This window comes from Mercenaria mercenaria, chromosome 15 (assembly GCF_021730395.1).
Source record: "Mercenaria mercenaria strain notata chromosome 15, MADL_Memer_1, whole genome shotgun sequence".
Classification (NCBI taxonomy): domain Eukaryota; kingdom Metazoa; phylum Mollusca; class Bivalvia; order Venerida; family Veneridae; genus Mercenaria; species Mercenaria mercenaria.
Window position 1 is genome coordinate 50457318 of NC_069375.1, and position 13209 is coordinate 50470526.

General features: G+C 34.8%; 1 protein-coding gene across 1 annotated transcript in view; it reads right to left on the bottom strand.

Annotated features, from left to right (window-relative positions):
- The window catches only part of LOC123554300 (radial spoke head protein 6 homolog A-like), a 70890-nt gene that overhangs the window by 5692 nt on the left and 51989 nt on the right, over nt 1–13209 (bottom strand). Inside the window, exons 10-11 of the mRNA XM_045344356.2 lie at nt 8457–8610; nt 7803–7926 (exon numbers count right to left, since the gene is read on the bottom strand). Coding sequence (XP_045200291.2) covers nt 7803–7926; nt 8457–8610 — 278 coding nt within the window. The remainder of the gene's footprint in view (nt 1–7802; nt 7927–8456; nt 8611–13209) is intronic.

The window sequence follows — 13209 nt, forward strand, 5'->3', positions numbered from 1 at the left end:
AAATCATGACCCTCGGGGTAAAATTGGCCCCGCCCCAGGGGTTACTTGATTGTACATCGGAAAATCTTTCAAAAAATTTCTAAAAATCATCAGTTTGACATTTGAAACATGTAGCTCATATAACTCTGGTGAGCGATCCAGGGTCATCATGACCCTCTTGTCATGAAATTCGATCAGAATGTTTGTGTAGATGCAATCTAGGTCAAGTCTGAATATGGGTCATCTGGGTCAAAAACTAGGTCACATGGTCAAATCAAAGAAAAACCTTTTATACACAATAGGGGCTGCATTTTACACTGGATATTCATAAAATTTAGTCAGAATGGCTGCCTTCATGAAATCTAGGTCAGGTCTGAATATGGGTATTCTGTGGTAAAAAGCTAGGTCGCAAGGTCAAATCAAAGAAAAACCTTGTGTACGCAATAGGGACTGCATTTTACACTGGATCTTCATGAAATTTGATCACAATGTTTATATTGATGTTTTAAGTCTTGGATGTTTGTTTGCTTGTTTTGTGTTTCACTCCGTTTTTCAACAATATTTCAGTCATGTAACGGCGGGTAGTTAACCTAACCAGTGTTCCTGGATTTTGTACCAGTACAAACCTGATCTCGGCAAGTAACTGCCAACTTCCCCACATGAATTATCAGAGGAGAAGGATGAATGATTTCAGACACAATGTCTTATCAAATCATCACGGAGAACATACGCCCAGCCCGGGGATCAAACTCGCGATCCGCGATCTGTAGACCAATGTTCTCCCTACTGAGCTAAGCGGGTAGGCTAAAGTCTTGGATGATTTCCAGTGTGGGTCATATGGGGCCGAAAACAAGGTCACTAGGTCAAATCAAAGGTAAAGCTTGTATACACTCTAGAGCTCACTTTTTTGCTCAATTCTTCCTGAAACTTTGTCAGAATGTTTGTTTTTATGGAATCTTGGACAAGCAGGAATCTGGGTCATGTGGGGTCAAAACTAGGTCACTAGGTCAAATCAAAGAAAATACTTGTTTACCCTCAAGATTTTTGGTCCAATCTTAATGAAAATTGGTCAGAATATTTGTGTCCATGAAATACTAGGTCAAACATGTTTACACTGTTATGGTGTGTTTCTCAGGTGAGCGACCTAGGGCCATCTTGGCCCTCCTGTTTTCAAATTTACATAATTATATGATAGGGAAATTTGTGCTGAAAACAATGAACAAATAAAAACAATGGGTCACCAGGCTTGTTTTTGTGAAAAATTGTTTTTGTCCATTCTACAGATAGAGGAACAACTCCAATTTAAACATGTCGGCGCAGTTCAGCTTTTCGTACTTTTTGGTATAATCATTATTTTGCTTTCAAAATGAAGGAGGCATGTTTTATACTGTCTAAAATCGCACTGAAATGTCCTCTAGAGATAACTAATTTTCGAAATCAGACATTAAACACATGCACATGAGGTTAAAAATCTGTGTCGGCGATCTTGGGTTAAATTAAATTGCATGGTACTGAAATTTAAATATTGGGACAATTACTAAACTGTTATGGTCAAATGATTAGTTAATGATATATATCTTTAACAAAATATCACCTTTTTCAATATGTGTCAATCATGTGTATATTGATCGCATACCTTTTGTGTCGACAATTTGGACAACAGATACGTTACAGCATCTTCTCACTTCAAATACTCAAATGCGTAATGCATGTTCCGGGACGACTATTGACAGTTTGAATGTTTAATGATATGATTATCAAAATAACATTTATTTATTAACGAAATAAACATATTGCAGAAAATAAAATAAGATGATGTTCAACTGCCACCGTGTTTCAATTTGTTTTTAACAGATACGTTACGAAGTGTTTCATTCAGCATACATTTATATTGCATTTATCTAGAAATGTTACTAGACAGTGTAGTAGAACATGTGTTTAACTTTGTATCAGAGTTAAAAAATATTCATCTTTTAGTCCAGATTTCATATTTTTTCACTTGAGAAAACATATTAAAACAGATACGTTACAAACAACAGGTACGTTATACGTCTGTGCTATAAAAGTGTAAAAATGTTTGAATTGTTTGAATAATTATCACCTTAACTTAAAGTTTTAGAAAATAGTTGATTACAGTTTTATTATTGATATCTAAAGTTAATAAGATATCATAAATATTGAATAAAACAGATACGTTACAATTTCTATTTTTCATGTTAGATGTTCAAATTAAAATTTTTCTATACAAAACATAAACATTTTAAGTTATATTACTTTATTTTCAAATAGAATCATATCAAAATATATGAAATATAAAGCAAATGTAACGCCTATTAAGCAATTCAAAAATGCGACAGATACGTCTGTACGAAATGGGTAGACTATTTTCACCAAAAATACTGTATTTTCAGATATATCTATGAACCAACAATTATATTGTTCATACAGTATGTTTCCCTCATCAATTCTAGTACGTTAATCTACATGACAATATAGATCTTATTTCATAATCCAATATTAAGTGCGTTTTATGACAACTGATATTTGTGTAAATTACGTTAGTTTTTTTCAATACAAATTGATTTATTTTTTCGATCATAATATATAAATAACTTCATTTCTTTTAAAATTAAAAGAGTATTTAGTCTGAACAGGTAAATAACGGACACAAATATTGTTATGTGTTATATTAAAATATCCTTTTGAATGAAAATTCGCACTGTAACGTATCTGTCGCTGATTTACAGCTATCTTTGTAAAATCAATGAAATAACGAAAAATTGTCGATAGTTAACTAAAATATTTAATATATGTACTCCAGAGGCATGAAACAACTAAATAAAACCAAATCTTATTATATTTGGGAACATCAGATGTGGGGACATTTTTGCTGTCCAAGTTGCTCCTCTATCTGTAGAATGGATATCATAGTCATATTTGTAATACTATATCATTATAATAATGGGTACAAATGAAAAAAAAATCTTGTTTCATATTCACTTTTGTGAACTTTTTTCAATGAAAAATACTCATAGTAAAGAATATTTCTTTTAATTTTGAAAAAAACTGTTTCATAGATTTTTTTCCTGTTTTCTTTGTGTATAGATAATTGTATTGTGAACATAAAAATGTCCAAAAATGTATGGGTCACCAGGCTAAATTTTATGTTAAGACAGCTTGAATACAACACCTCTTCGGATGAAAAATGGCAATGCGCCACAAATGGCATTTTGTATGATACATGTCAGGCATGATACATGTCAATATAACATAAACCAGTATCAACATTTGATTATTGATAAAACTTATTAAAAAATGTTATTTTATTCAAGATTCTTCATATTTAAGATTGTCTGTCACATGTTACAACAAATGTTGACCACTTCAAGTGTCGGCTGCGCAGAAAGATGCGCATAAAAAACTATAGGAATTCCCTTTAAATAAACGAAAACCAAACCTACATATTTTGTAATGTAAAACACTGTTGAAAATACCATCAAACTAATGACTTAATTTTTTAGCTCGACTTTTCGAAGAAAAAATAGAGCTATTGCACTCACCCCAGCATCGGCGTCGGCATCACCGTTGGTTAAAGTTTTTGATAAAGTCAAATATCTTTGTTACTATCAAACCTATTGACTTGAAACTTAAAATACTTATTTACTATAAAAGTCTACACCGGGAGAAACAATCCCCATAACTCTGTTTGAATTTTGATGGAGTTATGCCCCTTTTTGACATAGACTTTTTTGTTAAAGTTTTTGATAAAGTCAAATATCTCTGTTACTATCAAAGCTATTGACTTGAAACTTAAAAGTTATTTACTATCAAAGTCTACACCAGGATAAACAATCCCCATAACTCTGATTTGAATTTTGTTAGAGTTACGCCCCTTTTTAACTTTTTTTTTAGCTCACCTGTCACATAGTGACAAGGTAAGCTTTTGTGATCACCCTTCGTCCGTCGTCAGTCTGTCTGTCCGTGCGTCCATGCGTCAACAATTTTTTGTCTGCATGATAGTGGTTTCATTTATGATTTTATTTTAACCAATCTTACACACAACTTGTATCACCATAAGATCTTGGTTCCTTTCTTGAACTGGCCAGATACCATTATGGGTTCCAGAGTTATGGCCCCTTCAAGGTCCAAAATTGGCTATTATGGCTTTTGCAGCCATACAGAGACTTCATTTAAGAAATAATTTATAGCAAAACAGTGCTTCATCACTATTTATGCATGATGGGCAGTTATACGTCGGGCGCAAAAATTTCACAAGGGCACAGCCCAAGTGAAATTATTTTGGACGACGTATAACCGCCAGAGTGTATAAATGGTTATAAAGCACCATTTTGCTATAAATTATTTCGATTCTAATATGTTGTATTGTAAAATTTATATCAAATATGATGGAACTGTTTCTTCGCGCAAGCATGGCGCCAATAGTAGGTATTTGTTAAAACACGCCAAGACCGGAAACAGTAATACGTCTTGCGGCAGAATTCAATTCGGGCAAAAATTATTGCGAATTATTCAGCAAAGCGAATAACTAATTCAGTATGTGCATAATTTAATCAAAACATTTGTGCAATGTGACATTTTGTTTAAAACATGTTATTAAGTAAAATATTTCATGAAATTTGAAAGCGCTATTTCTTGATGCGTACATGGCGCTAAATATCATGTTGACATGACGTCAACATAACATTGTTGTGATGATTAAAGCATTGTTAGCCATATTAGAATTATGGTTTGATTTGATACAAACTTGCAAAATATCTTCAACAACAATAAATCTTGGATTCCATGATGAATCTGTCAGATCGAATCATAGGTTCTGGAGTTATTTTATATCTGATTACCTCCCCTGATTTTAATGATAATGGATTTATATCAGTAAGTACTTATAGGACTCATTTGAAATTTAATTATTGTCCTAAGTTGCACTCAGACAATCAGGGTAAATAACTATGGGCTGATTTTATATCAAATTACCTCCCTTTATTTCAAATTAAAATGGGTATATCTCCATAATTAATGAAGATACTGATCTGAAATTTCATTTATGTCATCAGATGGACTTTGACAATCAGTGAAGATACATATTGAATGAATTTATGACAAATTACCTCCCTTTATTTTTTATGTAAATGAATATACCTAGCAGCTTCTAATGAGATTGGTTTTAAAAGTTATTTATGTCTTCCATGTTAAGAAATTTCTACTTTTACTTACTTTTCTAATATATTGTTGTAAAGGTTGTACTCCGTATCTTCTACATGCATATACCAATGCATGATTACCTGCCCTGATTTTAATAAAAATGGATTAATCTCAGTAAGTATTTATAGGACTCATTTGAAATTTCATTATTGTCATTAGTTGGACTGAGAAAATCTGGGTAGATAACTATGGGCTGATTTTATGTCAAATTACCTCCCTTTGTTTCAAATTAAAATTGGTGTATCTCGGTAACCAATGAAGATACTGATTTGAAATGTCATTTATGCCATTAGATGGAGTCGGATAATCAGGGTAGGTAACTTTTGACTGAATTTATGACAAATTACCTCCCTTTATTTTATGTAATTGAATATACCTTTCTTCATCTAATGAGATTGGTTTTAAATGTTATTTAAGACTTCCAGGGTAAGGAACAGTCATACTTGTACAAAATGCAGCATTGAGTCTAGGACCCTCAGACTTGATATGGAGATTGGCCCTGACTAGTATGTGACCCATAGGTCAAAAGTTACTGTTACAAGAAATACTTATCCTGTTGATATTCAATGTGTATGCCTATGTGATCTATGTCAAAACTTGATCTTATCATTTAGATTACTCAGGTGAGTGATATAGGGCCATCATGGCCCTCTTGTTGTTAAAGTTATTGATAACATCAAATATCTCTGTTACTATCAAAGCTATTGACTTAAAACTTAAAATAGTTATTTACTATCAAAGTTTACACCAGGAGAAACAATAATATTCCCATAATTCTGATTTGAATTTTGATGGAGTTATGCCCCTTTTTGAATTAGAATTTTTGGTTAAAGTTTTTGATAAAGTCAAATATCTCTGTTACAATCAAAGCTTTTGACTTGAAACTCAAAATAGTTATTTACGATCAAAGTCTACACCAGGAGAAACAATCCCCATAACTCTGATTGAATTTTGACAGAGTTATGCCCCTTTTTAACTTAGAATTTTTTGGTTAAAGTTTTATAAAGTTTTTACTTGCAAAGCTTTAATTCAGAGTCAAGCACTGAGAAAAGTCAAGCACACTGTCTTATGGACAGCTCTTGGTTTTTTTTTAATGTGAAAATTTTCTTGTTTTTACCTCACCTGAGCATGAAGTGCTCAAGATGAGGTATTGTGACTGGTCATTGTCCAGCGTCAGGCATCGTGCAGTATGCCTCATGCATCAACATTTGCCTTGTTTACACTCTAGAGGCCACAGTTGTTACCCAGTCTTTATGAAAATTGGTCAGAGTGTTTGTCTTGATGATCGTAGTTTGAAACTGGTTCATCTGGGGTCAAAAACTAGGTCAGTAGGCCAGATCAAGGAAAATCTTGTTAACACTCTAGAGTCCACAGTTTAAGTTTTAAATTCATGGGAATTAGTCAAAATGTTTGTCTTGATGACCTCTAGGTGAAGTTTGAATCTGGGTCATGTGGGGTCAAAAACTAGGTCACCTGGTTGAATCAAGGAAAAGCTTGTTAACACTCTAGAGGCCACATTTATGACCCTATCTTCATGAGACTTAAGGTTTAGCAGTATATCACAAAACAACAGATTTTTTAGCTCACCTGAGCACAAAGTGCTCAAAATGGAGTTTTTGTGATTACCCTGTGTCCGTCGTCTGTCCGTCTGTCGTCGTCAACAGTTTGACTGTTAACACTCTAGAGGTCACAATTTTGGCCCAATCTTAATGAAACTTGGTCAGAATGTTACTCTCAATTAAATCTTGGATGAGTTCGATATTGGGTCATCTGGGGTCAAAAACTAGGTCACCAGGTCAAATCAAAGGAAAAGCTTGTTAACACTCTAGAGGTCACAATTTTGGCCCAATCTTAATGAAACTTGGTCAGAATGTTACTCACAATAAAATCTTGGACGAATTTGATATTGGGTCATCCAGGGTCAAAAACTAGGTCACCAGGTCAAATCAAAGGAAAAGCTTGTTAACATTCAACAGGTCACAATTTTGACCCAATCTTAATGAAACTTATTCAGAATGTTACCCTCAATAAAATCTTGGACGAGTTCGATATTGGGTCATCTGGGGTCAAAAACTAGGTCACCAGGTCAAATCAAAGGAAAAGCTTGTTAACATTCTAGAGGTCACAATTTTGGCCCAATCTTAATGAAACTTGGTCAGAATGTTACCCTCAATAAAATCTTGGGCAAGTTTGATATTGGGTCATCTGGGGTCAAAAACTAGGTCACCAGGTCAAATCAAAGGAAAAGCTTGTTAACACTGTAGAGGCCACATTTATGACTGTACCTTCATGAAACCTGGTCAGAATGTTAATCTTGATGATAAAAGTACTATTACTTTGAGTTTATAACTAATGCCAGTATACATGCAGTATTAAAATGCAGTTAAAAGAGGTCAATTACACCCAGGAAAAAACTGACATCGAAAACAAATAGACATCAGAGAAAAGCAACATGATATTAAATTTACAAAAATTACTATTCAACTGCCTATTTGTCAATCATTTTGAACCCAAAACATGTGAACCCTTACCTCGGTCCTTCATACTCCTACGATTAATACGCGGAACAAAATACATAAGTACATATGTACTGAATAACTTACTTGCCCTTGTCAGCTGCGAACGCCATCGCACCGACCCACACATTGGACTGAAGCAGGGCAATGGCGTACTCTGGTATGAATTTCGAGCTTGTACATGCAATCCAAGCAGGGCTATTTCCAACACCTGTTAAAAGAAATATACGTAGAACATTTTTGTTCATATAAGAATCATTCAAAACATTTGATACTAAGTTTTACACGAAATATTAAATTATTTTTGACGTATGTATTTATTAGTAAATTACCAATCTTAAAACCTTGGCCAAGTGGTTAAAGTTGCCGACTTCAAATCGCCTGTCCCTCACTGATATGGGTTCAAGCCTCATTTGGGACATTGAATTCTTCATGTGAGGAAGCCATCCAGCTGGCTGACGATAGGCTGGTGGTTCTACCCAGGTGCCTGCCCGTGATGAAATAATGCACAGAGGGGCACCTGGGGTCTTCCTCCACCATCAAAGCCAGAATGTCGCCACAACCTAAACTGTGTCGGTGTGACGTTAAACACAACTAAACAAACAATATCTTGAAACAGTTGTATATTTCAAACATATGACTTTGTAAAAAATCAATCACGGCATTTTAATTTTCATGAAAGCTGCACTAAAATTACTAATACACATGAATGCAAAGACACTTGAACATTATGCCTCTTACTGTCATCTTCAGCTAGAGGAGTCAGTAAGGGTGGTCCTACTTCTGGTTCTGGTTCATCTGGTTCATTTCGCTCTTCATCCTCATCTTCTTGGTCCTCTTCGTCCTCGTTGAATTCTTCTTTTGGCTGTACAGGATTCCACCACATCGCTCTTCCCTGTGTTCAGTAAGATTTACAAAGAAAATGTAAATTTGTATATATACCTGTGTGGATATAATCCATGGCGCTACTGATGATTTCTTAAAAAATGTACTATGGATGCAAAACCCCAGAGACATAGATAGGGATCAGATAGTTCTGATTACTTATAACATGTATTACAGTTTAAATATAATGGACTGCTTATCGTCTGATAAAGTATCATTTTTTTATTATTCTTAATCTTTTACATAATCATTGGTATTAAATGTGCTTTAGTTTTTAGCTCATCTGATTTTTTGAAAAAAAAAGATGAGTTATTGTCATCACTTAATCGGCGTTAGTGTTGGCACTGCCTGGTTAAGTTTTATGTTTAGGTCAGCTTTTCTCCTAAACTATCAAAGCTGTTGCTTTAAAACTTGCAACACTTATTCACCATCAATAGTTGACTCTGTACAGCAAGAAACATAAATCCATCCTGCTTTTTGAAAGAATTATGGCCCCTTTTGGACTTAGAAAATCATGGGTAGGACAGTATTTCTATTATACAGAGACAAAAAAAATCAGATGAGCATCTGCACCCGCAAGGCAATGCTCTTGTTCTAAATTTGTACCAAGTATTGTTGCAAAAGTATTGTAACTGTTAGCAATGAGCAATGAAAAAGAATATTTGTAATGTTTTACAATGCAAAATCATGTGATAGCTGAATTACAATTTCATCATAGACGATGCAAGGGACTATAAGAAAGAATGAAATCATGGGTCAAAATGAACCTTAATTACAGGGGTGTAAATACATTATATTACAGTAAACAGGATTCCTAAACATGCTTCGTCCTTAAAGGCACTGACCTCCAGATCGTTCGACAAAAAATGAATTTTTTTTTTTTGATATCTGAAAATTAATATTATATTTCTTAAGAATGCTTTGAAACTTAACTACTGACAGACTATATGTTACAGAAACGCATGAGAAATAGTTGGTTTTACTACTTTTTACGATGAAAATTGAAAAGCATTTGTAACACTTTACTTAAGGTTGTCCCTATTATATTAATATCTATATTTATCGCGCGTTAATAAAAATTATTTTGCCTAAAAATAATTACATTTATTTTCTCCCGAAATTAACGGCTATCTCGTTGCTAGGTGTGTAAACTAGAAACTATCGTTGTTGTCAAGTGATCCGGTTTTATAGTTACCTGTCTAACAGATTAATGATGAACGCCTTTGCATCTGGGAACCACTCGTGCATTATATAAACTTGAGATCACATGCAACATTCTCAACTGAATTTAAGGTGTCCTGGCTAGCATTTCAGATCAATGTTAAACTGAATAGCTATACCACGTGGACAATGCAGAGCGCACCAGGAACGTAGAGGCGAGCCAGCCTGTCTAGAGGATGACCAGGGGAAGGAAACGAAAGGCGGACAAGACGGCGGATTTGCCAGTAAATCCCAGGCATCAGACAAATGCCGGTAGGTCTGTTATTGATTTCGAACTTGCAAATAATTCTGCAGTCTGATAATTACAGTACTTCTGTTGAGAATCTAAAACAAGAGGGCCATGATAGCCCTATATCGTTCACCTGTTATCATTGCACTTGAGGACAAGAAGGCCCTCAGAAAAAATATCTAAGTCCAAAAGACAGGAACAACAATGGGAAGAAATTTCACCAAAAAGAAAAAAAAAAATCTTACAAGGTATAGATATGTTAAAATACACTAAACATTGGAGGTACCATCCATGTTGTACCACAGAAAACTGTCTCTTGTTTTCCCTACGGCCAATAATAAAAAAGTTACTAAAAATAAGCTATTTATAGTAACGTAAAAAGGAAGTAATTAAAAAAAAATATTGTAAGTGGACAAAGAAGGATCTGCCAACTAAATCTGTTGACATAAATGAAATTTCAGATCAGTATCTTCAGTAGTTATGGAGATATAACAATTTTAATTTGAAATAAAGGGAGGTAATCTGACATAAAATCAGCCCATAGTTATCTACCCTGATTGTCTCAGTCCAACTAATAACAATAATGAAATTTCAAATAAGTCCTGTAAGTACTTACTGATATAAATCCATTTTGATTCCAATCAGGGGAGGTAATCAGATATAAAATAACTCTGGAACCTATTATTGGATCTGATTTGTCATGGAATCCAAGATTTATTGTTGTTGAAGATATTTTGGAAGTTTGTATCAAATAAAACCATAAATGAAGTCTCTGTATGGCTGCCAAAGCCAAAATAGCCAATTTTGGACCTTTAAGGGGCCATAACTCTGGAACCCATAATGGTATCTGGCCAGCTGAAGACAGGAAGCAAGATCTTGTGGTGATACAAGTTGTGTGCAAGTTTGGTTAAAATCAAATCATAAATGAAGCTGCTATTGTGCAGACAAGGTCAAAATAGCTAATTTTGGCCCTTTCAGGGGCCATAACTCTGGAACCCATTAAGGGATCTGGCGGGTTCAAGAAAGGAACCAAGATCTTATGGTGACACAAGTTTTATGCAAGTTTGATTAAATTCAAATCATAAATGAAGCTGCTATTGTGCAGACAAGGTCAAAATAGCTAATTCCGGCCCTTTCAGGGGCCATCACTCTGGAACCCATAATGGAATCTCGCCAGTTCAAGAAAAGAACCGAGATCTTATGGTGATACAAGTTGTGTGCAAGTTTGGTTAAAATAAAATCATAAATGAAGCTGCTATTGTGCAGACAAGGTCAAAATAGCTAATACTGGCCCTTTCAGGGGCAATCACTCTGGAACCCATAAAGGAATCTGGCCAGTTTAAGAAAGGAACCAAGATCTCATGGTGATACAAGTTGTGTGCAAGTTTGGTAAAAATCAAATCATAAATAAAGCTGCTATTGTACAGACAAGGTCAAAATAGCTAATTTTGGCCCTTTCAGGGGGCATAAATTTGGGACCCATAGTGGGATCTGGCCAGTTCAAGAAAGGAACCGTGATCTTATGGTGATACAAGTTGTTTGCAAGTTTGGTTAAAATAAAATCATAAATGAAATCACTATCGTGCAGACAAGAAATTGTTGACAGACAGACGGACGGACGGACAGACGGACGTACGGACGGAAGCACTGACTGACGACGGACGAAGGGTGATCACAAAAGCTCACCTTGTCGCTATGTGGCAGGTGAGCTAAAAAGGGGGTGTGGCGACCCTAATTCTAATAATTTTGCAAAATTCGAACCAAAGCAATAGTGTTTATAGTTCATTTATTTAACAACTGTCAAAATTTGTTTTCTTGATACCGGCAGGCAATTGTACTTCTAATACAGGCAACTGTACGTCCAATACACACTTGGCGATATATGACCATTTTGTGTCAATTCGCCGTAAAACCCAACTCACTCACTCAGTCCAATATATGAGATTCACAAATGGCATTTCTGCTTATTATACGCAAGGTGCTCGCAAAGCAAGTAGTAAAGTTGGTGATGTCACATTGCCTATGACGATGACCTTGCTGCACATTTACTTCTTGCAATTAAATAGCAAATTTGCAGAGAGTCGTACGATAATATCGCCTTGATCCTAAAAGGGGCCATTGCATTGTTTAAATATTGCAATGGCACAGTATGTGGGTTACGTTCGGATTAGTTTATCGAAACTAGACAGAATGATTATAAGGAAAAATTAGCGACATTGAAAAGTTGACAAATTTCTTTTATTATTTATATAAGGACGCAGTTGTAAGATGTAAGTAGGTTTTCTCATACATGCACTAACAATCACGGCCCTTACTCTGCGATAAGTTGCACAAGACAGGGAGAATCTGCCAGCATGCAAACGCAGGCACCTGCATAAATAGGTATTTTTCAATTAACAAATTCACTAGTTAAAATTTCAGATTTAGAAGTACTTACAAGTTTTCTCCTGAATGATTTCATTAATGAACACGGGTCCACATGCATCCAGAGATTCAAAAATATAAGATCCACTGTTTTAAATCCAGATTTGATAAAATCCAAAATAAACAAGCAAATTCGATGAATTGGTATTCCCCGCCGAATGGGTTTGTGGTGAGGAATGGCAAAAAAATTTATCCGGCAAAAAGTTAAGGATGTTACTAAGAAGCAAATAATTTTATTTAATTTAGTCAAAATCAATTTAACAGAAAATGAATGTGTTAAGTGTACATAATAAATGTATGTATGTTGATCCTCAGACTAATGAAATTATTTTGAATGGAATATGTTTACTGTAATAAGCTTAGCTTTTAGAATTAAATGGAGTTATTTGAAATGTGAGCTTGAAGTGTAACTAGAAAGAAATATTGTCTTCGAGTAGTTTGGCAAAATCAAATAAGATATCTTGAACATGGCTTGCAGCGGGGTGGGTGCGGATGTTGAAGGTTTGAACATTTTTTGGAAAAAAAAATAATTTATTTTTGTGGGGGTGGGTGGGACCGAGTGAGGGTACTGGTGGGCATGACTGGATGAAAAGCAAGGTAGGGGAACAGTACAACTTTGCATGTTGATAAATATTCATGGAAGTTTTGAAAAAAATTTAAAATAAGGAATGAATTTTTTTGGGGGTCGGGGTGGGGGGTGGGGGTGGGGGGCGGTGTTTGGGAGGGGGATGGTGT